At 41.7% G+C, this 27988-nt stretch overlaps 1 protein-coding gene across 3 annotated transcripts; it reads left to right on the forward strand.

The window, feature by feature from the left end:
* Positions 1 to 57: 57 nt before the first annotated feature.
* PSMD5 (proteasome 26S subunit, non-ATPase 5) lies at positions 58 to 27976 on the forward strand. Of its 3 annotated transcripts, XM_045373744.2 has the most exons (10): positions 58 to 249; positions 10103 to 10247; positions 11590 to 11703; positions 12093 to 12221; positions 14417 to 14526; positions 17364 to 17506; positions 19574 to 19765; positions 22764 to 22873; positions 23579 to 23719; positions 25811 to 27976. In XM_045373744.2, the coding sequence occupies exons 1-10, from the start codon at positions 77 to 79 to the stop codon at positions 26066 to 26068; spliced, it is 1515 nt and encodes a 504-aa protein (XP_045229679.2). In that variant the 5' UTR covers positions 58 to 76; the 3' UTR covers positions 26069 to 27976. The 3 variants fall into 3 exon arrangements, with proteins under 3 accessions (XP_045229679.2, XP_073872788.1, XP_073872787.1); XM_074016687.1 differs by lacking the exon at positions 14417 to 14526; XM_074016686.1 differs by lacking the exons at positions 22764 to 22873; positions 23579 to 23719; positions 25811 to 27976 and adding an exon at positions 20121 to 20407.
* Positions 27977 to 27988: the final 12 nt, after the last annotated feature.

Here is a 27988-nt window from a genome sequence, read left to right on the forward strand (position 1 = left end):
AGCAGATCTCGCGACGTTCAGGGAAGCGCCCCGGGAACCGGGCCGCTGGGCCAACCCCTGCGTGGGGAGGGGCAAGATGGCGGCCCAGGCCTTGGCGTTGCTGAGGGAGGTAGCGAGGCTGGAAGCGCCGCTGGAGGAGCTACGCGCTCTTCACTCAGTGCTGCAGGCAGTGCCGCTCAACGAGCTTCGCGAGCAAGCGGCGGAGCTGCGCCTCGGCCCGCTCTTCTCCCTGCTTGATGAGAACCATAGGTGAGAGGACCCCGGGACCTTGAGCCGAGGAGAGGGGCACCCCTAAATATGGACACGAGAGTGGTTGAGGGCAAGAACAGCGCTTTTCCCAGTCACAGGGGAGGTGGAAAGTAGCCGAAATTTGCAAAGAGGGAAGGATCCCAGGTTCAGAGGGCAGGAGACGGGATTCAGGTTCAGCCTCTGAGAGTGCCCCAGGGTGTTTTCTCCCGTCGCCTGGCCTCGCTGCCTCTGAGCAGTGAGGCACTGCCTTCTCCTTCAGATAGAAATTAAAGGAGAAAAGCAAAGCTGTCCACTTACAAGGAGCATTCCACATCTCTTTGTACAGGTTCTTGATTTGTTACCTCTTCTAAAAGGATCCTGTCCTGGCAATGTGGCAAGAACCATCACCATTTTAAATTCACATGCCTTTTCATCCAGTTATTCTTGTTACAAAAATTTAATGCAAGTATACGCGCACAAAATGTGCAGTTATTTTGTTCTTTCGAACCCGAGGCTGGAATCGCCCCAAAAACAGCGGCAAGGGAGTTCCCACAAGGGAGTGCTTCAAACCTTCCCGAGATGTGGCTGGTTGGGATGCCAGAGAAAGAAGCACTGAATGCCAAGGCGATCAGTCCAAAAGGGTTTGGGGGAACCTACGGAGGGCTGCAGAAATTATCAAGACGGACACCGGGAGAAAAGAGGTGTTCCTGGGTTTGGAGTTTAGTTGAGAGTTTAAAGGAATTTGGCTCGGGATTGAGGCCAGTTTCTTCCAGTGTTTTGGGCAACAACCTAGGTACCTTTATCAGGCCTGGGAATGTTCAAGGCCCCGGGTTTATGGTCAAGCCTGCTAGGGAAACCTGCTGCTGGCTAGGTCAGAGAGCAATCAAGGCACTCTGATTTTCCATCAGCACACAGAAAGAAAGGGGGCGACTGGAGGACCCTACAGTATTATATGCAAGAATATTTGTAACATATCGTGTGTGACACCAAAAGACTAGAAACAATCTAAATATCCGTTAACAGGGGATTCCAAATTATGCGCTACTACTCTGTAACACTATGCAGTTATTTAAGACGTTGAAGTAGATGTATATATGTATGTGGACATGGAACGATTTCTGTGTTGTTGAATGAAAAAGAAAATTGCAGAGTTTATGAATCTATAATTTTAACCTGTAATTTTTAAAAAGGATTACAATCCTCCCAACCCCCACAGGCTTGTATAACTTGTATAACATTGCAAAGATCTGCGAAGGCACACCAGAAACTATTATTAGGGAAGTGGGTCTGAAAAAAGTAGGACAACTTTTACTTTTTATTTTTTTCACATCCATAGTGTTTGATTTAAAACACTTTGTAGGCTGGACGCGGTGGCTCACGCCTGTAATCCCAACACTTTGGGAGGCTGAGGCGGACGGATCACCAGGTCAAGAGATGGAGACCATCCTGGCCAACATGGTGAAACCCCGTCTCTACTAAAAATACAAAAATAGGCTGGGCGCTGTGACTCATGCCTGTAATCCCAGCACTTTGGGAGGCCGAGGTGGGTGGATCACAAGGTCAGGAGTTTGAGACCAATCTGGCCAACATAGTGAAACCCCATCTCTACTAAAAATACAAAAATTAGCCAGGCATGGCTACTCCCAGCTAGTCGGGAGGCTGAGGCAGGAGAATCACTTGAACCCGGGAGGCAGAGGTTGCAGTGAGCCGAGATCACGCCGCTGCATCCAGCCTGGTGACAGAATGGGACTCTGTCTCAAAAAAATAATAAAAAGAAAAATAAAAACACTTTGTAGACCAGGAGCAGTGGCTCACTTGTGTAATCCTAACACTTTGGGAGACTGAGGCGGGTGGATCACTTGAGCCCAGGAGTTCAAGACCAGCCTGAGCAACATGGTGAAACCCATCTCTACAAAACAAAACAGAGTTAACTGGGTGTGCGTGCCTGTAGTCCCAGCTACTTGAGGGCTGAGGCGGGAGCATCCCTTGAAGCTCAGGAGGCGGAGGTTGCAGTGAGCCAAGATTGTGCTACTGCACTCCAGCCTGGGTGACAGAGTGAAGCCCTGTCTTTTTTTTTTTTTTTTTTTTTTAAGACAAAGTCTGAAGCACGTGCCACCACCACCACACCCAGCTAATTTTTGTGTTTTTAGTAGAGATGCAGTTTCACCATGTTGACCAGGCTGGTGTCGAACTCCTGACCTCAAGTGATCCGTCTGCCTCGGCCTCCCAAAGTGCTGGGATTACAGGCATGAGCCACGGCACCCAGCCAAGACTCTGTCTTTAAAAATATATATATAAGATAAGATTTTAAAAAATTTTATAATTCTTTCTTACCTGGATCTGGGGGAAAAAAAGGAAAAAAAAAACCCACTTTGTATTTGATGCTTTGATCATTTAAAAGAGTTTTGAAATGTTTGTGATCCAAAGACTTTAAAGTGACCTTACTACTTGAAAAGATTGTGAACCACTGAATCAACACTGGATGATTTCAGAGCACTTTCTTCACTCTGACCTTCTAAGATTCCTTCCTTTTCTGTAAGTGTTCTCCATTCATGAAGTCTATCAGTTAACATTATTTGGGCCGGCCTATGAAATATCTCTTATTTGTCTCCTCTTTAAGTCAAGCCCTCATTTTTTCCCTCTTGGTAGGTCTGTAGTGTTAGTCTGACCTCTCATTACTCTGAAATTCCTGTTCTAGCAAGTCCTTCCCACCCTGTAACCCCAGTGAGCATACATCTCAAGTCAGTTGGTGCTAATCCTTTCCATGGTTTCCTGAAGGGGTGGCCTGCCCCTCCACACCTGTGGGTGGGCGTTTCTCATTAGGTGGAACGAGAAACTTGAGAAAAGAAATGAGACACAGAGACAAAGTATAGAGAAAGAAAAAGTGGGCCCAGGGGACCGGCGTTCAGCATACAGAGGACCCACACCTGCACGGGTCTCTGAGTTCCTCAGTATTTATTGATCATTATCTTTACCATCTTAGAAAAAGGTAAATGGCAGCATAATAGGATCATCATAGGGAGAAGGTCTGCAGTAAGACATGAATAAAGATCTCTGTGACATAAGTTTAAGGAAAAGTGCTGTGCCTTTATATGCATATGTAAACATCTCCATAAACCTTTTTAGTGCATAAAGAGCAGCATTGGCTAGCAAGTCCCACCTTTCGCCCTAAGGCAGTTTTCTCCTTTCTCAGTAAACAGAACATACAATTCCGTTTTACACCGAGATGTTCCATTGCCTAGGGACGGGCAGGAGACAGATGCTTTTCTCTATCTCAACTGCCAAGAGGCCTTCTTTCCTCTTATACTAGTCCTCCTCAGCACAGACCCTTCATGGGTGTCAGGCTGGGGGACGATTAGGTCTTTCCCTTCCCACGAGGCCATATTTCAGACTATCACATGGGGAGAAACCTTGGACAATACCTAGCTTTCCCAGGCGGAGGTCTGTACGTGTCCCTGGGTACTTGAGATTAAGAGAATGGTGATGAGTTTTCACAAGCATACTGCCTTCAGGCACTTGTTTAACAAAGCACACCCTGTACAGCCCAAAATCCTTTAAACCTTGAGTCACCACAGCACATGTCTCTTGCAAGGACAAGGTTGGGGGTAGGGTCACAGATTAACAGCATCTCAAATACAGAACAAAATGGAGTCTCTTATGTCTACTTCTTTCTATATAGACACAGTAACAGTCTGATCTTTCTTTTCCCCACAGTTTCCCATTTTCTATAGTGAGCTTTTAGAATGCCATTTGGGCCCTTTACAGTGTATTTCCATCCTACTTTTCCAGCCTCACCTTTTTCCTCTACTCCACTTTTTTTCATCTGTTCCAGCTACCATGTGGCACCCTTATTTTTCCTTAAGCCTGACTTGCATTTTCTTAACTTTACTCATACCAGCCCTTCTAACTGAAATACTTTGCTGTCTGTCCATATTCTGTCCATCCTTTTAGGCCCACTAAAGAGCCATCCCCTCCAAAATATTTTTTCAATTATTCCAGTTGCAAATGACTGCTCTTCAGATCTGCTAAAGGACATTATTGTTATTTCTGTTAATGATAATTGATGCTATTACCTATGTTATAGTTCTCTGTGTGTCTATTTCTAGTTTGTAAATTCTTTGAAGGCAGTGACCGCATTTTGTTCATCTCTGCATCCCTCTTAGGGCCCAGCACATAATGCAGTACACGCCCAATTAAAGATGAGACTCATAGAGTTTAGAGTAGCCACCTTGTCCAACCTTTTCCTATTAGAGATGAAGAGACTTCCAAAGGTCATACAGCAGGTTGACAGCAGAGGTGCAGTAGGAACTGAAGTGAGGGAGAATTTGAGGATTCAGATCCATGGGGAAGATAGTTTGCTGAATGAAGGAGCAGTGCTTTAGGGAACAATTTTAATGGAAATTTAAAGACAGTAATTCAGAACTGGATACAGAGTAGATACCAACTGCAAATTGTGGGAATAATTCTCTGGATAGTATCTGGCAGTCTTCAGATACATTGCTGTTATCCTGGCTAAGCCACATAGGTTGCCGTGTATTGGTTCACAATCTGATCTTGTGTGTAATTTAGAATCTTGATAGGTTTTTTTGGAGAAGTTTAAGTCCTAAGATTACTGCTTTAGAACATGAAAATCAAACAAGACTAATTTTAAGCATTAACCCTTTGGCTCGTTGGCAAGGGTCACATAGGACCTGAAATTTCTGCACTATGTAGTTTAACATACCACTATTTTTTTTTAACAGCTTTTCAAAGGTATAATTTATATACAATGAACTCCACTTAATAAAATGTACAGGTTGGCAAGTTTTGACATATGTATATACCCATGAAACCATCGCCACAATAAAGATAGCGAATGTATCTTTTACTCCCAGAGGCTCCCTCACACTCCTTGCTAATCTCTCCCTGTTTCAACCAGTCAACCACTGATCTACTTTCTCTCACTATAGATGAACTTGCCCCTTACTTTAGCCAGACATAGGGGGAAAGGATCATATAAATGGAGTCATACATTATGTATTCTTTTGTTTGGTTTCCTTCACATAGCATAGTTATTTTGAGATTTATCTATGTGACATGAATAAATAGTTCATTCCTTTTTATTGTTGAGTGGTAGTCCATTGTATGAGTGTACCACTGTTTTTTATCCATTCCCCTGTTGGTGAACATTAGAGATTTGAATTGTTTTTTGTTTGGAGATATTAAAAATAACAGTGCTGTGAACATTCATGTACAAGTCTTTACATAAAAATATTCTTTCTTTTCTCTGAGTAAATAGCTAGGAGTGGAATGGCTAGATGGTATGGTAGGTGTATATTTAACTTTTTAAGCAACTGGCAAACTGTTTTCCAAAGTGGTTATACTATTTTACATTTCTACAAGCAGTGTATGAGAGAGATCATAGACCTAAATATAAAACCTAAAACTATAAAACTTCTAGAAGAAAACATAGGAAAAAAAAATGTATGACTTTGAGTTAAACAGACTTCTTTAATATGACACCAAACGCATGATCTATACAAGAACAAATTGAGCTGGGTGTGGTGGCTCATGCCTGTGGTCCCAGCTATTCAGGAGGCTGAGGTGGAGACTACAGTGACCTGTGATTGCTCCACTACACTCCAGCCTGGGTGACAGAGAGAGCCTGTCTAAAAAAAAGAACAAAATGATACAAAGTAGAATTAATCAAAATAAAACATTCTTCTTCAGGCTGGGTGGTGGCTCACACCTGTAATCCCAGCACTTTGGGAGGCTGAAGTGGGCAGATCACGAGGTCAGGAGTTCGAGACCAGCCTGACCAACATGGTGAAACCCTGTCTGTACTAAAAATACAAAATTGGTCGGGCACGGTGGCTCATGCCTGTAATCCCAGCACTTTGGAAGGCCAAGGCGGGCAGATCACGAGGTCAGGAGATAGAGACCATCCTGGCTAACACAGTGAAACATAGTCTCTACTAAAAATACAAAAAATTAGCTGGGCATAGTGGCAGGCACCTGTAGTCCCAGCTACTCGGGAGGCTGAGGCAGGAGAATCACTTGAACCCGGCAGGCGGAGGTTGCAGTGAGCTGAGGTCACACTACTGCACTCCAGCCTGGGCAACAGAATGAGACTCAGTCACAAAAAAAAAAAATAGATTCTTTGAAGTTTACATACAGTTAAGAAAATGAAAAGTGGCCAGGCACGGTGGATCACGCCTGTAATCCCAGCACTTCGGGAGGCCGAGGCGGGTGGATCACGAGGTCAGGAGATCGAGACCACAGTGAAACCCCGTCTCTACTAAAAATACAAAAAATTAGCCAGGCACGGTGGCAGGCGCCTGTAGTCCCAGCTACTCGGGAGGCTGAGGCAGGAGAATGGCGTGAACCTGGGAGGCGGAGTTTGCAGTGAGCCGAGATCGCGCTACTGCACTCCAGCCTGGGCGACAGAGCTAGACTCCGTCCCCCCCCAAAAAAAAAAAAATGAAAAGAAAAGTCACAAATGCACAAATGGAGAAAAATCTTTGTGAAGAATATATCTGATAAAGGACTTGTATTCAGAATATGTAAGGAGGTTTCAAAACTAAATAGCAAGAAATAACCCAATTAAAACATGGGCAAAAGATTTGAACAAGAAGTATAGATGGGGCCAGGCGCAGTGGCTCACACCTGTAATCCCAGCACTTTGGGAGGCCGAGGCAGGTGGATCACCTGAGGTCAGGAGTTCGAGACCAGCCTGGCCAACCTGGCAAAACCCTGTCTCTACTAAAAATACAAAAATTAGCTGGGCTTGATGGCAGACACCTGTAATCCCAGCTACTCGGGAGGCTAAGGCAGGAGAATCACTTGAATGCAGGAGGTGGAGACTGCAGTGAGCCGAGATCATGCCATTGCACTCCAGCCTGGGTGACAGAGCGAGACGCCGTCTCAAAAAAAAAAAAAAAGTACAGACGGTAAATATGCACGCAAAAAGATATTCAACATTAAGGAGATACAAATTAAAATTACAGTGAGATTGTACTGCACACTATTAGATTGGCTAAAATTTTAAAAGGCACAGAAGCAACGCAACACGTGTGTGCAACCAAAGTGTTGGTTTGCACACCATGACTTTGAGTTAAACAGACTTCTTTAATATGACACCAAACACATGATCTATACAAGAACAAATTGAGCTGGGTGTGGTGATGAAGGGATGAATGGATAAACAAAATGGGGTATATAAATATGATGGGATACTGTACATATTGCCTTAAAAAGAAAGGAAGTTCTGACAGATGAACTTTGAAGATGTTGTACTAAATGAAATAAACCAGACACAAAAGGACAAATGTTGTATGCTTTTACTTACATATCTAGAGTAGTCAAATCTAGAGAGACAGAAAGTGGAATGGTGGTTGCCGGGAGCTTGGAGAGGGGGAGAATAGGGAGTGTTCAATGGATGCAGAGTTTCTGGTTGGGAAGATTAAAACATTCTGGAGATGGACGATGGTGATGGCTAGACAACAAAGTAAATGTACTTATTCCTACAGAACTGTGCATTTAAGAATGGTTAAAATGGTAAATTTTACCTGTAATCACTTTTTTTAAATAAAGGAAAAGCCATGCTTATAAATATCCCCATTCCTCCTCTTCCCCTTTCCTCCAGCCTCTGGCAACCAGTGGAATCCCTGAATCTACTTTTTTTTTTTTTGAGACAGTATTTTGTTCTTGTCGCCTAGGCTGGAGTGCGATGGCACTATCTCGACTCACTGCCACTGCTGCCTCCTGGGTTCAAGCGATTCTCCTGCCTCAGCCTCCTAAAGTAGGTGGGATTACAGGCACCCACTACCATGCCCAGCTAATTTTTTTTGTATTTTTAGTTGAGATGGAGTTTCACCATGTTGGCCAGGCTGGTCTTGAACTCCTGACCTCAGGTGACCCACCTGCTGTGGCCTCCCAAAGTACTGGGATTACAGGCATGAGCCACCGCGCCTAGCAGAATCTACTTTCTATATGGATTTTGTCTATTCTGGACATTTCATATAAATAGAATCATTCTCAAAAGGAAGCCTTTTGTGTCTGGCTTATTTCACTTAGCATAATATTTTAAAGGTTTATTCATGTTGTAATATGTGTCATTACTTCATTGCTTTTTATGGCTGAATAATATTCCATTATATGCACATAACACATATTTATCCATTCATCACTTGGTGGACATTTGGATTGTTTCCACTGCTGTGAACATTTGTGTGCAAGTTTTGTGAAAATAGCATGTTTTCTATTATCTTGGGTGTAAAAACATTATTAATACTATTTTAGATTCAGTTATGCAAAGTGGAATCCCTGAATTAAAAGAGTATATTCATTTTTAAGGCTTTTCATTTGTATCATGTAGTTACCTACCCGAAAAGTTGTACCAGTTGAATTGTATACTACTACTAACAATATATTAGCCCATTTATTTGTAGTGTCTATTAAGAGACAAGAAAACTGTTCTGAAAACATCTTCTGTATCTACCACTGGTAGTCATCAGGTTCTCTTACATAGTTCTTCCTCCTTCTCTCTATCCTTACTGCTGCTCCCCTAGTTTACTCCTTCATCACCTCTTACCATTTACTGCCTTGTAATTGAAAATTTTTCCCCTGACACTGGTGCAGAGTGATTTCTATAAATCAGATCTTGTCATTTTAATTCTTTGTTTAAAACCACTTATGGCTTGCCAGTGATTTTCTGGAAAAAGTCTAAATTCCAAGCATGACATAAAATACCTGTTAGAATCTGGCTTCTGTGCATCTTTTCAGTTTCAGTGCTTGTCCTTCACCTCGCCCTTTTACCTTCTCACCACCTCTCTCCCATTCTGACCCCAGTCATACCAAGCTACTTGTTCCTTCAAAGTGTAACACTATCCTCTCTGCCTTTTTATGTGCTGCTACTCCCTCTACCTAGAACACCTTTCTTCTGGATAACTCCTACTTCTTAAAATTTAGTTCAGATGTTACCCTTCTGGGAAGCCTTCCTTGTACCCTCTGTTCTTTTTTAAGCTCCTATAGTTTCTAGTCTTAGCCTATAGCATTTATCTGGATTACAGTTGCCTTTTTTTCTATATCTTTCATTGGATTGAGCTCCTTAAGACTAGAGAATATATCAGGCCAGGCACAGTGTCTCATGCCTGTAATCCCAGCACTTTGGGAGGCTGAGGTGGGCGAATCACAAGGTCAGGAGATCGAGACCATCATGGCTAACACAGTGAAACTCCGTCTCTACTAAAAATATGAAAAGTTAGCTGGGTGTGGTGGCATGCACCAGCTACTGGGGAGGCTGAGGCAGGAGAATCGTTTGAACCCGGGAGGTGGAGATTGCAGTGAGTGGATTGCGCCACTGCACTCCAGCCTGGGCAATAGAGCGAGACTCTGTCTCAAAAAAAAAAAAGGCCAGGGGCAGTGGCTCAAGCCTGTAATCCGAGGCGGGTGGATCACCTGAGGTCAGGAGTTCGAGACCAGCCTGGCCAACATGCTGAAACTCCATCTCTAAACATACAAAAATTAGCCAGGCGTGGTGGCGGGCCCCTGTAATCCCAGCTACTCCGGAGGCTGAGGCAGGAGAATCGCTTGAACCTGGGAGGCAGAGGTTGCAGTGAGCCGGGATCAGGCCATTGCATTCCAGCCTGGGCAACAAAGCAAGACTCCATCTCAAAAAAAAAAGACTAGAGTATATATCTTATTCTTCTTTGTAGCCCCAGCACAGGCAATACGCATAATAGGTTGTTGCAAATGTTTAATAGGTGAGTGAAATCTGCTGTTTCAAAAAGAAGTCTGTGTGGAGGAGATGCTGACCCAAGCTTCAGCTATTATTAGGTTGTTACTTCCTACCTGGGCAGGATATGAACTAATAAGATTTATGATGTCTCCTCAGGGAAAAGACTGCTTTGTGTGTATCCATTCTGGAGAGACTGCTGCAAGCTATGGAACCAGTTCACGTGGCCCGGAACCTCAGGGTTGACCTGCAGAGGGGACTAATTCACCCTGATGATTCTGTAAAAATCCTTACCCTTTCCCAGGTATGAAATTTTACTAGGAACCGACATTGACCACCTGCTCTGGACCAGGTTCTGTACTGGGACAGAAAGATGAAGAAAGCATAGTATCTCTCTCTCCTTCCCTCTTCCCTTCTCTCCCTCTGCCCTGCTCCCTCTCTCCTCCTGGAAAATGTGTGGTCTATTCCAATGTGCATAGCTAACTATAACCTGGCAGATACAAGCAAATGAAAGAAGTTCCATTAAGTACCATCTAAATCATTCATTAATCAGATACTGAGTTCCTTTTATATGCCAGGCATGGTGCCATATGCTGTTAGAGTTACCAAGATTAACAAAACCAGTTACTTTCCTTCAAGGAGCTCCTAGTGTAAAGAAAAAGATTCCTATGTGTTCAAATAGCTCTCTGCCATTTTAGATTCTGTTACACTGGATGAATCAAATGCTATAGTAAAGGTCACTAAACCAACAATTAAGACAGTAACTCTTATCATCCTGGTAACCAAAGCATCCTACTATTTGAGTGAAGAGCTGCTGCTAAGGATTATCTTGTCGAAATGTTAGGAGCTAAACAGTTACCCAATAGATACTGAACTACTGTTTTTCCTTTTCTGTGTTTATTCAGCAAAAAAAAAAACCCCTGTAATCCCAGCACTTTGGGAGGCCAAGGCGGGCAGATCACCTGAGGTCAGGAATTCAAGACCAGCCTGGCCAACATGGTGAAACCCTGTCTCTACACAAATACAGAAATTAGCCGGGCATGATGACAGGTGCCTATAATCCCAGCTACTCGGGAAGCTGAGGTGGGAGAATCATTTGAACCCAGGAGGCAGAGGTTGTAGTGAGCCGAAATCGTGCCACTGCTCTCCAGCCTGGGCAACAAAGCGAGACTCCATCTCAAAAAAAAAAAAAAGAAAAAAAGTTTGGGGAAGGGGAGAAGATATCAGTTTATTCACTGGCCATTTATATGCCGGACACTGTAGCAGGTGCTTTGCCTATTCGGTCTCATTTAATCTTCGTAACTATCCTGGAATTAAATACTGTGTTCCCATTTTACGGATAAGAAACGGGGCTAAAATTTGTGCAAGGTCAGTGTAGCTAAAAATAGAGCTGGGTTTGTATTGTTTTCACTCACTGAGCTATCTTATCTCTTTACCCGCTTTCTTTTCTTTCCTTTAACAGATGTGACTATGCCATATGTGTGTTTGACTGAATGAATTTAGGTCATTTTGATTTTTTAATGACTTGATATATAGCTGTGATCACTAACTCCTAAAATAACTGTGCAGTAAGGAAATTGGACCATTGTGTGTTTACTGTATGTTGCCCTACTTTAGAAGAGTGTTTCTGATTGTTTTTCTTTCAGATTGGAAGAATTGTTGAAAATTCTGATGCTGTTACTGAGATTCTAAATAATGCTGAATTACTAAAACAAATTGTTTATTGCATCGGTGGAGAGAATCTATCTGTAGCAAAAGCGGTGAGTCTATTAGAATCATTGACTTAAATGTGCAGAGACATTGGTGTCCCAAAAGATAAAGAAAGGCCTTCTGAATTGAGAGGTGAAGGTTTAGAATGGATGATTTGTGTAATGGAATTTACAACCTCATATGAATTGTATAAAATAAATGGTTGTCAAGTAAATACTAGTAAATCCCTTTTATTTTCTAGGATATAAATATCTACAGTATCCATCATAATTCTATGGGGGACACCTTGTGTCTTTTCCAATTATAAATAATAGCTGAAACATAGTGAATGCTCATTGGGCAAGGTGCATTCCGTGCGCTATTTTCACATCAGTCTTATGAAGTAGATAATAATATTCTGTATTTTGGGGACATAAGAGATATTTTCTTTCTTTATAAGGCCATCAAATCCCTGTCAAGAATATCACTAACCCAAGCTGGACTGGAGGCTTTATTTGAAAGCAATCTGCTGGATGATTTGAAAAGTGTAATGAAAACAAATGACATTGTTCGATACAGGGTGTATGAGGTAAGATAAAAAGCATACTTTCTCATGCTTACAAAGCAGAATGCAGTTTGGCTTATGCTGGAAAGCAAGATGGCTCACTGAGTATATAATCTGTGTTTGGCTTTGCAGTAGGTGCTGGGAATATAAGGATGCATTCCCAGCCTAGTATATGAGACAGGCATATACAGCCCAGCTCTATGGGAGGCAAGGGCAGGAGGACCCCTTGAGGCCAGGAGTTTCAGACCAGCTTGGGCAACATAGCGAGACCCCATCTCTACAAAGATTTTAAAAATTAGTTGTGCATGGTGGTATGTGCACGTTGTCCCAGCTACTCAGGAGGTTGAAATGGGAGGATCAACTGAGCCCAGAAAGTTGAAGCAGCAGTGAGCCGTGGTTGCACCACTGCACTCCAGCCTGGGCAACAGAGCAAGACCCTTTCTAAATATATATATATTTATAGTGCAGTATAATTACTATGATACAGAAGATAATGAAACCAGACTTGAAAAAATTTGTAGTAGTAATAAGAAGAAATGGCCTTTATTTGTACCAGTTTTGTACTAAGCCCTATGCTAAAATACTGACATATATTATCTTTAATTCTTGCAGTAAACTTTGTATATTGTTATCATTAACCTCATATTGATGGAGCAATTGATCCAAGGCCACACACTATTAATAGGGTGCATATTTGAAATGGAATCCTCTGCAGTCTTAATTCCCTCTTCAGAACACTTTCTTTGCATGTCATACCATATTATGCTGCTTTTCCTTCCGCCTCTCAGTTTCTTCTCAGCCTCCTGGCTCATTATCCTCCATTGAATCTTTAATTGTTGGAGTTCGTGAAAACAGTGTTCCAAGCCCTGCTTTCACTGTACTCTATACTCATTCCTAGGCAGTTTTACTCATCATATGATTTCACTTCCCATCTGTGATGATGACTCTTAGATGTAAACTTACAACTGAGACCTTTCTTCTGAGCTCAAACCTTCATGCTTAACTGCTTACTCATTCTTGGCCCCTTGGGTATATTCTAGGTCCCTCACACTCATGCTGAAATCAAATTCCTGATCTTCCTTATCCACCCTATCCCCCTAATAAAAAACAAGAGCAACAAATTGGCCCTGTCTCACAGTTTGCTTAGTTGGGTATTAGACCTTGGCTCATTCTGAGGCCTGTTTTTCCCTGCCACATATCCATTCGGTCATCACATTGTGTCGATTTTATTTAAACCCATGCATTTTTCTTCATTAGTACAGCTTCTACCACCCTAGACTAACTTACTGGTGTCACTCACCTGGGCTACTATATTTGCATCCAAACTGTCTCCACTTATCCGTTTTTATCATCCCTAGTCTATCTTCACATGCAGTCAGAATGGTCTTTTAAAAGTCCAAATCTAGATCGCGCCACTGCACTCCAGCCTGGGCGATAGAGCGAGACTCTGTCTCAAAAGAAAAAAAAAAGTGCAAATCTGATTGTGTCATTTCTCTGCTTAAAACCCTTAAGTATCTTCCTATACCTCTCAGTAAGACCTCAGCAAATACTTGCTGAACGAGTAAGTGAATGATTGACTGACTGAGTGACTGACTGACTGACAGAATGCCTGAATGAGTGAATGGTTTTATAATCCGTTTGTTGTGGCTGATTGAGGCTTTTGTACCTTGATTGATGATTGCTTGGGCAGGAAAGTATATAAATGTTCCAGATATAATGGAACATTTCTGTGCCAAGGTGGCTAGGCATGGTGGCTCATGCCTATAATCTCAGCACTTTAGGAGGCCATGGTGGGCAGATCACTTGAGGCCAGGAGTTCAAGACCAGCCCGGCCAACATGGCAAAACCCCATCGCTACTAAAAATACAAAAAAATTAGCCAGGTGCGGTGGTATGTGCCTGTAATCCCAGCTACTCGGGAGGCTGAGGCACGAGAATCGCTTGAACCCGGGAGGCAGAGGTTGCAGTGAGCTGAGATCACGTCACTGTACTCCAGCCTAGGTGACAGAGCAAGACTCTGTTTCAAAAATAATAATAATCTGTGCCAAAGTAATTTCTTATGTGTTCACTGAAGTTTTTCTACTTAAAGAGACAAATAATAGATTTTTAAAAACTCATTTATAGAAAGTACCTAGTCCTATGTTTAACTTAAAATGAGATCTATCAGGCGTAGGGCTGTTTTGACCTTTTTCTTTTTCTGTTTTTTTTTTTTTATTTCAGCTAATTGTAGAGATTTCTTCTGTGTCACCAGAATCTTTAAACTACTGTACCACAAGTGGATTGGTAACCCAGCTCCTGAGAGAGCTGACTGGTGAGGATGTGTTGGTCAGGTGTGTTGACTGAGAGTTCTTAAAGTGAAATGTCCTCTTTTGAAGGGCTGGGAAACAACCCTGGGACGTCTGTGATTTTCTCTATTAGAGACTTTGCCCAGGTCACAATCTCATGACTGATGTGTGTCCTGAAGGAGGGACCTTTAGAAAATTGCTCAAGTTACATCATGACAACATACTGGAACTTGGCAAAGCCCCACATGACAATTCAGCTACTTTCAAGTGACTGTGTTCCCTGTCCCTAGTCCTGTGTGCTCTTAAACAGTTGCAATCACATGGTAACTGCCATTTTGAATTACTAATAGTTTGTCATATGCATTTATTTTGGCATTGTTAAATAGCAACAGTATAGCATGATAGAAAAAATACGGGCTAGGCCGGGTGTGGTGGCTTATGCCTATAATCCCAGCACGTTGGGAGGCCGAGGCGGGCGAATCACGAGATCAGGAGTTCAAGACCAGCCTGGCCAACATTGTGAAACCCTGTCCCTACTAAAAACACAAAAATTAACCGGGCATGGTGGCATGCACCTGTAGTCCCAGCTACTCGGGAGGCTGAGGCAGGAGAATTGCTTGAACCTGGGAGGTAGAGGTTGTACCACTATACTCCAGCCTGGGCAACAGAGCAAGACTCTGTCTCAAAAGAAAAAAGAATATGGGCTTTTCAAAATGAGGAAGACTTGGCTTGCATACCTCTCTACTATTTATTAGCTGTTAGGCCTTGGACAGGTTATTATAAGCTTTCTACATCCCAGTTTCCTCATCTCTCAGAACAGTAACTGAAAAAGATATTGTGCCGGGCACAGTGGCTTACGCCTGTAATCCCAGCACTTTGGGAAGCTGAGGCGGGTGGATTACCTGAGGTCAGGAGTTCAGGACCAGCCTGGCCAATATGGTGAAACCCCGTCTCTACTAAAAAAAATACAAAAAATTAGCCGGGCGTGGTGGCAGGGGCCCGTAATCCCAGCTACCGGGAAGGCTGAGACAAGAGAATTGCTTAAACCCGGGAGGTGGAGGTTGCAGTGAGCCAAGATCGCGCCATTGCACTCCAGCCTGGGCAACAAGAGCAAAACTCCATCTCAAAAAAATAAATAAATAAAAAGATATTGTAAGAATTAAGCTAATTGACCTTAGAAAGCAGTACAATGGCTGACATAGGTTCTCAAAGAAATGTTTTTTTTTTTTTTTTTTTTTTGAGACGGAGTCTCGCTCTGTAGCCCAGGCTGGAGTGCAGTGGCCGGATCTCAGCTCACTGCAAGCTCCGCCTCCCGGGTTCACGCCATTCTCCAGCCTCAGCCTCCCGAGTAGCTGGGACTACAGGCGCTGCCACCTCGCCCGGCTATTTTTTGTATTTCTTAGTAGAGACGGGGTTTCACCGTGTTAGCCAGGATGGTCTCGATCTCCTGACCTCGTGATCCGCCCATCTCGGCCTCCCAAAGTGCTGGGATTACAGGCTTGAGCCACCGCGCCCGGCCAGAAATGTTAATTCCAGTCTCTTCCACCCTTTATTCCCCCATTCCCTAAATCCCCTTTAATATCTGCCAAATGTTCCTTTGTTGATATTCCACAGCTTATTAATACCTCCTCACTGTTGAACAGTTGATTTGCTTCAAGTATTTTGCTGTTATGATAGCATTATAGTTATCTTTGTGTATATAGGTTTTGATTTTTCTTATCTTAAATGATTTTCTGATTGTCCTGTGTTCTTTAAACATGGCTGAATTTATTAAACCCATATAGTAAATCAGTCACTAGTTACATTGCTTCAGTGCATTTGAGTGTCTCAACCTAATGAGACAATTAATTTTGTTAATTATTTTTTAGCATTGTATCAAATTTTGTGACATAGGAAAAAACCCTATAAATGGTCAGTCAAAACACTTTAGGATCAATTACCAACTGTAAAAATAAATTTTTTAGTTATTTTCTTTGATCAGGGTTGGATATGAGATGATACCAAAGAATTATTGTTAATTTCTTAATATGTGGCAGTGGCATTATAATTGTGTGAGGAAACATACGTGTTTTGCAGAGATGCATACTAAAGTACGCAGGGGTAAATGGCACGGTGACTAGGATTTGCTTTAAAATAGTTCAGCAAAAAGTAGGGAAAAGAGATGAAATAAGTAAAGCAAAATCCTCATAACCATAAAATCAGGTTATGGGTATATGGGGGCTTATTGTATTCTCATTACTTTTGTGTATGTTTGATACTTCAAAATAAAACAAAATTTAAAAAAATATTTTAGGAAGCAGCTAGGTTATAGTGGAAACAATAGTGGACTTCAAATCAGAAGGTCTAGATTTAAATATAAACTCTGTCTGTAATAACAATGTGATTACAGATAAGTCACTGCAACTTTCTAGGCCTTAGGGCCTCATGTGAAAAGAGGAGCCAAGATTAAGGCCGGGCGCGGTGGCTCAAGCCTGTAATCCCAGCACTTTGGGAGGCCGAGACGGGCAGATCACGAGGTCAGGAGATCAAGACCATCCTGGCTAACACAGTGAAACCCCGTCTCTACTAAAAAATACAAAAATCTAGCCGGGCGAGGTGGCGGGCGCCTGTAGTCCCAGCTACTCGGGAGTCTGAGGCAGGAGAATGGCGTGAACCTGGGAGGCGGAGCTTGCAGTGAGCTGAGATCCGGCCACTGCACTCCAGCCTGGGCCACAGAGCGAGACTCCGCCAAAAAAAAAAAAAAAAGAAAGAAAAGAGGAGCCAAGATTATTGACCTTTCAAATATGATGGGAAGAATTAAATAAGATAACCTATATGAGAGCAATCTATAAACTATGCAAATCCTGTGCAAAAATCTTGTTTTTGTCCTTCTGACATTTTAGAGCCACCTGTATAGAAATGGTGACATCACTGGCATATACTCATCATGGACGACAGTATCTTGCTCAAGAAGGAGTAATTGACCAAATTTCTAATATAATCGTTGGGGCAGATTCAGACCCTTTCTCTAGCTTCTATTTGCCAGGTAAGAAACACTGATGCCTATGGAAATGATGGTGCATGTTTTATTTCTGAGTTATCTCTGACGGCAGGGGGTTGGGGTTGGGAGTGGACAGGGATTGTTTCCCTTAGAGCTGATTTCGTTTAGAAGATATCTAGAGCTACCAAATTCAAATTCAACAGCACATTAAAAAGATCATCCACCCTGATCAAGTGGGATTTATCCTAGGGATGCAGGGAGGGTTCAGCATACACAAATCAATAAATAAGATATACTACATTGACAGAATAAAGATGGAAACCAAGTAATGCGGGGAAAAGCGTTTGACAAATTTTAGCTTTCTTTTATAATAATAACTCTTAACAAATTAAGTATAGAAGAAATCTATCTCAACACAATAAAGGCCAAGTATGACAAACCCACAGCTAACATACTCAGTGAAAAGTTGAAAGCGTTCCTCTAAGATCAGGAACAAGGCCGGGCGTGGTGGCTCACACCTGTAATCCCAGCACTCTGGGAGGCCAAGGCAGGTGGATCACAAGGTCAGGAGATCGAGACCATCCTGGCTAACACAGTGAAACCCCGTCTCTACTAAAAATACAAAAAAATTAGCTGGGCATGGTGGCACACGCCTGTAGTCCCAGCTACTCAGGAGGCTGAGGCAGGAGAATCCCTTGAACATTGGAGGTAGAGATTGCAGTGAGCCAAGATCGCTCTACTGCATTCCAGCCTGGGCGACAAAGTGAGACTCCATCTCAAAAAAAAAAAAAAAAAAGGAACAAGACAAGGATGTCCACAATTACCACTTCTATTCAACAAATTACAAGAAGTTATAGCCAGAGCAATTAGGCAAGATAAAAAAAACAAAAGGCATCCAAATCAGAAAGAAAGAAGTGAAAATGTCCCTATTTGTAAATGATGTAGTGTTATATTAATATATAGAATAAAGATTCCACCAAAAAACTGTTAGAATGAATAAATAAATTCAGTAAAACTGCAGGATACAAAATCGGTGCATAAAAATCAGTAGCATTTCTATACACTAACAGTGAACTCTGAAAAAGTAATAAAAGATACATTCCCATTTACAATAGCATTCAAAAAAATTAACTATTTATGAATAAATTTAAGGAGGTGAAAGATCTATACGGTGAGAACTATAAAAACTGATGAAGGAAATTGAAGAAGACACAAATAAATGGAAAGGTATCCTATGTTCATGGATTGGAAGAATTAATATTATTAAAATGTTGGTGCTGCCAAAGCACCATATAGATTCAGTGCATTCCCCACCAAAATTCTTAAATTTAATGACATTTTTCACGAAAGCAGAAAAAAAATTAAAAATACGCGTATTTCAGAATACATTGTTCACAATAAAGATATATGATTTTTTAATTTGTCAGTTAAAAGTTAATTTTATTAAAAAGATACCTGTAGCCTCTTACTGAGGTGGAATCTGTTGCTCTGGGAGCTATGTACTGTTGACTTTGATTTTCAGGAAACATCAGTGCTATTTAGAATATTAGGAAATTTTTCTTTTGAATATCAACAAAAAAATAAAAATACTAGTAATGACATTTACAGTATGTTTCACAGATTAATCAAGTCTCTGAGTGGGAATCTTTATTGTAGGATCTACTCTTGCCATTCTATTCTGGGTCTTGGTTAATTAGTCTTTCTTGAACACTTCCAGAAATTGGAGATGTATGCCTTCCTTAGGTAGCCTAGCTACCTAGCTACCTATTTCATTTATTAATGAACATATCCACTTAAAAATTTCTTCCTGGTAATGAGTCTAAACTTGCCTTCCTATAATTGTATCCACTGGTCCTTTTTCTTTGTTCTCCCTCTTGCATATGCCAGTACTTCAATAGCTGGTCCCAGCTCCATTGACACCCTCTCTCAGGATCACACATCACAGGTCCTTCAGAATCTCCTAATGGTCTCTCTGATCTCCAAGCAACACACTACTGTAACCTTTCTACGCTTTCTGGCCTGCAGTTCATTTCTATTCCTGTGAAGTTATAGGGCCCACAATTCATGCTGTCTTGTTCCCCTATTAAAATATATTCTTGTAAATCTCTTTAGGATTCGTGAAGTTTTTTGGAAACCTGGCTGTCATGGATAGTCCTCAACAGATCTGTGAGCGTTATCCTATCTTTGTGGAAAAAGTCTTTGAAATGACAGAAAGTCAGGACCCCACTATGACTGGTGTAGCTGTAGACACAGTTGGAATCTTGGGATCCAATGTTGAAGGAAAACAGGTTTTACAGAAAACAGGTTGGTATGACTTGGCCCTGTTCAGGGATATCTTAATTTTTGACAGGGGTTCAATGTGTAAGTTCATTTACTGGTGGGTTAACTACATTGTAGAAACTATTTTATGGGTGGCAGTCTTGTTAACCATAACCTTGGACTCATATCTGAAAGTCTAATAATTACTATGGAAAACCTTTTTTTTTGACTTTTCACTGTTTAGGTTTCTACCAATCTATTTCAACCAAACATTGTTTCCTGTTTCCCCTCTGTGTCTTCTTTGACTAGATTTCATGGTACAGATGATGGGCTAGAATCAAAAAGGCCTGAATTCATGTCCTTGGGTTTTCTGTTTCTTTCTTTCTTTTCTTTCTTTCAGATTGGGAGTGTCTCTCTGTTATACAGGCTGGCTTCAAACTCTCAGGCTCAAGCAATCCTCCTGCCTCATCCTCTTGATTGGCTGGGTCTGCAGGTCCACACCATTGTGTCCAGCCCTGACTTTGCTTTTTGAACTTCATTTACTCACTTTGCTTTTCTAGGCCTCATTTTCTTCATTTATAAAAATGGCATAACAACTACTTCTCAGGGTTGTTGGGAGTATTTACAAAATTTTGGGTTTTTTTGTAATGTCAAGAAAGGAAAATAAAAGTTTGTTATATGATTTCATGTTAAGAGATACTTTTGGCATGTTACGAGATACAGTAGCTCATGCCTGTAATCCAGCACTTTGGGAGGCCAAGGTGGGTGGATTGCCTAAGCTCAGGAGTTCAAGACCAGGCTGGGCAACATGGCAAAATCCTGTCTCTACTCAAGAATACAAAAATTAGTCAGGCATGGTACTGTGCAACTGTAGTCCCAGCTACTTGAGAGGCTGAGGCAGGAGAATTGCTTGAACCTGGCAGGTGGAGGTTGCAGTGAGCTGAGATCGTGCCACTACACTCCAGCCTGGGTGACAGAGTGAGATTCTATCTCAAAAAAAAAAAAAAAAAAAAAGAGGCCAGGCAAGGTGGCTCATGCCTGTAATCCCAGCATTTTGGGAGGCCAGAGCAGGTGGATCACTTAAGGTCAGGAGTTCGAGACCAGCCTGGCCAACATGGTGAAACCCCATCTCTACTAAAAATACAAAAATCAGCTGAGCATGGTGGCGCATGCCTGCAGTCCCAGCTACTCGGGAGGCTGAGGCAGGAGAATGGCTTGAACCCAGAAGGCAAAGGTTGCAGTGAGCCAAGATCATACCACTGCACTCCAGCCTGGGTGACAGTGCGAGACTCTGTAAAAAGAAAAAAAAAAAAAAAAAAGATACTTTTATGGAACATCCATGAGAATCAACAGCACAACAAATTATACACACAAAATAATATGCAGCCCAATTACTAAAATTCTTGAGACACATATGTTGAAAATTATCTCACCTGTAATCCCAGCACTTTGGGAGGCCAAGAGGGGAGGATTGCTTGAGCCCAGGAATTCAAGACTAGCCTTGGCAACAACAACAAAAAAATTGGCCAGGTGTGGTGGCACATGCCTATAGTCCCAGCCACTCGGGAGACTGAGGTGGAAGACTCATTTGAGCCCAGGAGATGAAGGCTGCAGTGAGCCTTGATCACTCCATTGCACTGCAGCCTAGGTGACAGAGTAAGACTCCATCTCAAAAAAAATTTAAAAAGAGGCCGGGCGAGGTGGCTCATGCCTGTAATCCCAACACTTTGGGAGGCCAAGGCGGGTGGATCGCCTGAGGTCAAGAGTTTGAGACCAGCCTGGCCAACAGTCTCTACTAAAAATACAAAAATTAGCTGGGTGTGGTGGCAGGCACCTGTAATCCCAGCTACTCAGGAGGTTGAGGCAGGAGAATCGCTTGAACCTGGGCAGTGAGCCGAGATCGCGCCATTGCACTCCAGCCTGGGCGACACAGCGAGACTCCATCTCAAAAAACTAAAAATTAGAGAACAGAAAAAGAAAATACACTGTTGTGTATCACGGCTGATATTTTTGTTGTATGTAGTTTTCTAAGTGCTTTTACCTATGACAATCTTTTTACAATCCTGTAAAGAACATACTATTGTCATTTTCATTTTCCAGATAAGGTAGATGAAACTTAGAGGAGTTAAGAAAATTTCTAAGGTCATACAAATTAGGGCAGCTGCTACTCAAATCCAGGTCCTTTGATTCCAGTTTTATAACTCTGCCTTATATATATGCTGTGTTGTGTGTAATTGTGTGTTCTAGGCCTGTCACTGGTTCTCTGACTACATGCTTATTTTTGTATTGGTTTAGGTTGGTAGAGGTCATAGTGTATGAGAGCATACTTTAAAAAAAAATCTCATTTTTCACTTCAGATCCATTAGGATGGCTATTACTTTAAAAAAAAAAAAAAAACCATAAAATAGTAAGTGTTAGGATGTGGAGAAATTGTAACCTTTGTGCATTTTACATTTCCTTCATCCAACAGCTCCACTTTCAGGTATATACCAAAAAAAATAAAAGCAGAGACTCAAACAAATGTTTGTACACTCATGTTCGTAGCAGCATTTGATTCACAACAACCAAAAAAAGGTGCAAGCAACCCAATGAACATTGATAGATGAATCAATAAACAAAATGTGGTATATACATACAATGGAATATTACTCAGCCTTTAAAAAGAATGAGATTCTGGCACATGCTACAGCATGGAGGAATCTGCACCATTGATAACATTATGCTAAGTGAAGTAAGCCAGACACATAAGGACAGATATTGTACAATTCCACTTAGATGAGATACCTAAAAGAGTCCAGTTCACAGGAGGTAGAATAGGGGTTGGCAGGGGATGAGGGTAGAGAAGAAAGGAAATTATTGTTTAATGGATACAGAGTTTCAGTTTGGGTTGACGAAAAAGTTCTAGGATGGTTATGATGGTTGCACAACAATGTGAATGTACTTAATAGCACTGAACTATACACTAAAAATGATTAAAATGGTAAATTTTATGTTGTGTATATTTTACCATAATAAAGAAGAATCTCACTGTTACCCTTCAAAGGAACTCGCTTTGAACGCTTGCTTATGAGAATAGGACATCAATCAAAGAATGCCCCAGTGGAGCTAAAAATTAGATGTTTGGATGCAATTTCATCTCTTCTGTACTTACCAGTAAGTAGATTGGGAAATTAATGAAGGACAGTGGGATATGTTTGGGAAAATAAATCTGTATGAATCAACATGATAAATGTGATGAAGTAAATGCCATTTTTCTCTTAATACAAGGAGATAACCCTCATATGACTAGTGACATTTTTAATTTAAAATGGAATCATAGAGTGTTAGAACTGAACGGGCCGGGCGCGGTGGCTCAAGCCTGTAATCCCAGCACTTTGGGAGGCCGAGACGGGCGGATCACGAGGTCAGGAGATCGAGACCATCCTGGCTAACACAGTGAAACCCCGTCTCTATTAAGAAATACAAAAAAAACTAGCCGGGCGAGGTGGCGGGCGCCTGTAGTCCCAGCTACTCGGGAGGCTGAGGCAGGAGAATGGCGTGAACCCGGGAGGCGGAGCTTGCAGTGAGCTGAGATCCGGCCACTGCACTCCAGCCTGGGTGACAGAGCGAGACTCTGTCTCAAAAAAAAAAAAAAAAAAAAGAACTGAACGGACTCTAGAGATTGCTTTATCAACCACATTCAGAGAAAACTGGGAAAGGTCTGGGCTGGATTTGAGAAAGAGTCCTCCAAACTTAGCCAATATCACACAACAAATTAATGACAGAGTGCCATTAGTACTCAGGTGTCTAACTTCCAAATAAGTGCTTTTCTCCAGATCAGTTAACTTTGTGATGAGATTTTCCTTTTCTTTCCTGTAGCCTGAGCAGCAGACTGATGACCTTCTGAGGATGACAGAATCCTGGTTTTCTGCTTTATCTCGGGATCCACTGGAGCTCTTCCGTGGCATTAGTAGTCAACCCTTCCCTGAACTACACTGTGCTGCCTTAAAAGTGTTTACGGTAGGTATTCACTTCCATAGGTCCTTCTGGGAGCCTGCCAGTTCAACACTTGAGTACTTACAGTGAGCCAGAGCCTGTGCCATCTCTGGGGATTCACAAGTGCATGGTATAGTTTCTACCTTCTGCTACCTTAGAGACTAAGGAGGGAGATAGATGTGTAAACATATTGTTTCAGTAAAAGATACTAGGTGCTGTTTAAGGTTTGAACAGGATGCTATGGGATAACACAGTTAATTCCAGACTTTTTATCTGCCATCCTCTATTGACCTAACCCTGGTCTTCCTAATCCTTATTTCCCCCGCAGAAAATAAGACTTCTGGCACCTAATGCTCCAGTGGTACCAAACTGTTTGTGTCTCTGAACCTTTGCTGGGGTCTCTGTATCTAACACTCTTCCTTAACTTTGCTTCTTAACCTCTTGCTCATTCGTCAGGGACTAACTCCGGTATGTCTTCAGCACACTTTGCCCAGATTGACAAGGTTGAGTTAAACAATGTTGGCTCTCATATGTTGCATTTATTTATTCAGCAAACATTTGTTGAGTTTCCGTTTTTGCTCAGTGAAGGGCATACAACAGTGAAGAAAATATATAAAGACCTTCCTTTCATGTAGTTTCCTGCCTATTGAAGGAGCGAGGCAGTAAATATAATTGTACAGTTACTTACATTACTACAGCTGTGGTAAGGATTATACCTTTGTGTTCTATTTGTTATATTATTTTGCAAATGTTTATTTATTGACCTGTCTCACCTATTAAGTAGAGTTGGTTGACAGCAGGAAGCATATCTGATTTATCTTTGTAGCCACAGCATAGAAAGGTAGTAATCACTTTAGTAATCTTATCAATAATGGGATCTCAGACAGCATACATGGCCTAGACTGGGAGGGAATAAGGAGAATGGCAGGGACAAAAGAGGGAAGGCTTCCTGAGGATGCGATACAGGATCTGGGTCTTGAAGGATACAGGTATTCCTATAATCTTCAGAAACATTTTTTTTTTTTTTCCTGAGATGGAGTCTCTCGCTGTGTCTCCCAGGCTGGAGTATAGTGGCACGATCTTGGCTCACTGCAAGCTCCACCTCCCGGGTTCACGCCATTCTTCTGCCTCAGCCTCCCGAGCAGCTGGGACTACAGGCACCCGCCACTACGCCCGGCTAATTTCTTTTTGTATTTTTAATAGAGACGGGGTTTCACTGTGTTAGCCAGGATGGTCTTGATCTCCTGACCTCATGATCCGCCCGCCTCAGCCTCCCAAAGTGCTGGGATTACAGGCGTGAGCCACCGCACCTGACCAGAAACATTTTTTTAAGACTGCTTCACCCTTGTAAATAGTCCTTGTATGAGATGGCCATTTTGGCTCCTGCTTAGTATTTTCATTATTGGTTTATTTTGGTTTTGCTCTTCTGCCTTATCCTGTGCTTAGTTGGTTCCATTGTAGAAATAATTTTCTATTTTCTGGTTGGGATAACTATTTTTATTTCTGCCTACCTTCATGCTTGGTTGTGAGACAGGCCAAAGTTTCTCAAACATTCGTCTTAGGAATCCTATTAAAATGTAGGTTCTAATTCAGGAGTTGTGGGGCAGAGCCCGGAATCCTGAATGTCTAACAAGCTCGCAGGTGATGGTGATGCTACTTGTCTGTGGAATGCATTTTGAGAGGAAAAAACTAGACCATAAACTTGATTGTTACTTCTTTTTCATTAAAATGTAATAGGTTTTGAAAAACTTAATCTTAAAATTTGAAAAAGACTTAGAAGTAGAATTTTTAAAAAGGTTTACCTATGTCATTTCCTATTCTTTGTAAACACTGTTAATGTTTATTTTTTATTACTATATACCATAATTTACTTAACCATTCTCCCATTATTAGATATTTATATTGTAACTTTCACACTATTATGAACATTTTTGTATACAAAGATTTTTTGTATTTAAGATTATTAAGTTAGATTCTCAGGAAGGAATTTACTTAGACAAAAGGTAACGTTTTTAAAGTTCATGTTGCCAGATTTCTTTGTAAATATTGTGTCATCCCACTAACAAACTTAACTTTGACTCAGGGGAATTGTATTCTTTCTGCCTTCCATTTCAGGCCATTGCAAACCAACCCTGGGCTCAGAAACTTATGTTTAACAGTCCAGGTTTTGTAGAATATGTGGTGGACCGGTCTGTGGAGCATGACAAAGCTTCAAAGGATGCCAAATATGAACTAGTGAAAGCACTTGCCAATTCCAAGACAATTGCAGAAATCTTTGGGAACCCAAATTATTTGAGGCTCAGAACTTACCTGAGTGAAGGTCCATACTATGTGAAACCTGTTTCCACGACAGCAGTAGAAGGAGCCGAATGATTTCTTCTGGAGTCTCATGTAGAGGACCACGCTTTGACCAAAACTTCTCCTAAGGCATTTGACTCCATCTATATTTCACAAAAGAGACTTCCTTCCCCCAAGAATTATCATGGATTGTCGGGTGTTACTTTGTCACCAACATTGTTATGTGTCTACATTGAAATGCAAAGTGGAACTAGGAGTTTGGAATGCATTAAGAGCAGGCAAGCTTGGTTATAATCCAGTGTTTTTCAGATTCCTTTCACTGCCTTAATCTTTGCAACAAGATGGAAGTTTTTTTCTTCCCTCGAAATTTTCATCGACATACAATCTTTTTTTTTTTTTTTTTTTTTTTTTTTTGAGATGGAGTCTCACTGTGTCGCCCAGGCTGGAGTGCAGTGGCGCAATCTCGGCTCACTGCAAGCTCCGCCTCCCGGGTTCACGCCATTCTCGTGCCTCAGCCTCTCGTATAGCTAGGACTACAGGCGCCTGCCACCGCACCCGGCTAATTTTTTGTATTTTTAGTAGAGACGGGGTTTCACCGTGTTAGCCAGGATGGTCTCCATCTCCTGACCTCGTGATCCGCCTGTCTTGGCCTCCCAAAGTGCTGGGATTGCAGGCGTGAGCCACCACGCCCGGCCCATACAATCTTATTTAAAAGCCTCCTTCAGGGCTGGGCGCGGTGACACACGCCTGTAATCCCAGCATTTTTTTGCCAAGGTGGGCAAATCACTTGAGCCTAGGAGTTCAAGACCAGCCTGGCCAATATGGCAAAACCCCGTCTCTACTAAAAATATAAAAATTAGCCAGGCATGATGGCACACACGTATAATCTCAGCTACTCAGGAGGCTGAGGCATGAGAATTGCTTGAGCCTGGGAGGCAGAGGTTGCAGTGAGTGAGATCTTGCCACTGCACACCAGCCTGGGCAACACAGCAAGACTCTGTCTCAAAAATAAGTAAATAAAACAAAAACCTGCCACCAAATTATTTCTGGATTTTCTTCACTGTCTCTTTTTTCTTTTTGGCACTATCTCTTTTTTCTTTTTGGTCCTTTTTCCGTTTCTGATTCCACTTTCAAAGTCTTGAATATATTCTTTGAAAAATAAGTAGTATGGAATATTAAAATTATATTCCCTATACTCAGAATCCTTTTTATGAGCTCTTTTTTTGTTACTATTATTCCTTTGAAAAAATGACTTAAAGTCTCTAAAAAATGTTTATAGTGTTTATGTATTTTTTTTTTGCTGCTTACCGATGAATTTTACCCTGTTGTGGTTTTGGGGGAGGAAAAGTGATAACATGCTAACCAGAAGGATTCCTAAACTGTCATTTCATTTATTGGTAGGTCATGATTGTTGAGGGTTTTGCTTTGGATTTTTCATACCTATAAAGTCAATCTTGAGTTGATCAGAGAAAAGGAAACTTACTCCTAATACACAGAGCCAGAACAGAAGGGACATTTGCATAAATCAGGATACCATCTCATTAATTTACAAAGGATAATCTTTCTTTTCATTGACAACACCTACACCCACCTGTTTTCCAGTGTTGTTCTCTCTGAACAGCAAAGCCAAAGCACTCTGCACACCACATCACCTGTTCCGAGGTTTATGCACGAGCGTATTTCTTTTAGGCCATGGTGAAGTTGATAAACCACCCCTGCTTTGTAACAAAATTATTTCAAAGTGACTGGAATTATCTAGTCCCCAGATTGATCATCTCCCCTGGCAACGTGACTCTCTTTTGTGTGTGTGTTTCCATGCTGACCAGTCCCCTACTGTTAATATCACTACTAATTAGGCTACAGCCAGGTCTTTCCTGGCCTGAGAAATATTCTCTTAAAATGACCTTTGTTTTAATTTCATTCATGATGTTGATTTTTTTTTTCAATGTGGTACAGTATATACAATAAAATTTGTCATAACTATTTTAAGTGTAC

Source organism: Macaca fascicularis, chromosome 15 (genome assembly GCF_037993035.2).
Source record: "Macaca fascicularis isolate 582-1 chromosome 15, T2T-MFA8v1.1".
NCBI lineage: Eukaryota > Metazoa > Chordata > Mammalia > Primates > Cercopithecidae > Macaca > Macaca fascicularis.

Bases quoted from the DNA above. Each gene is read 5' to 3' on its own strand.
- PSMD5 (XM_045373744.2), top strand. From the start codon at position 77: ATGGCGGCCCAGGCCTTGGCGTTGCTGAGGGAGGTAGCGAGGCTGGAA. The intron at 10,248-11,589 runs GTATGAAATTTT...TTTTTCTTTCAG, and splicing joins AAATCCTTACCCTTTCCCAG to ATTGGAAGAATTGTTGAAAA. The intron at 11,704-12,092 runs GTGAGTCTATTA...TTTCTTTATAAG, and splicing joins ATCTATCTGTAGCAAAAGCG to GCCATCAAATCCCTGTCAAG.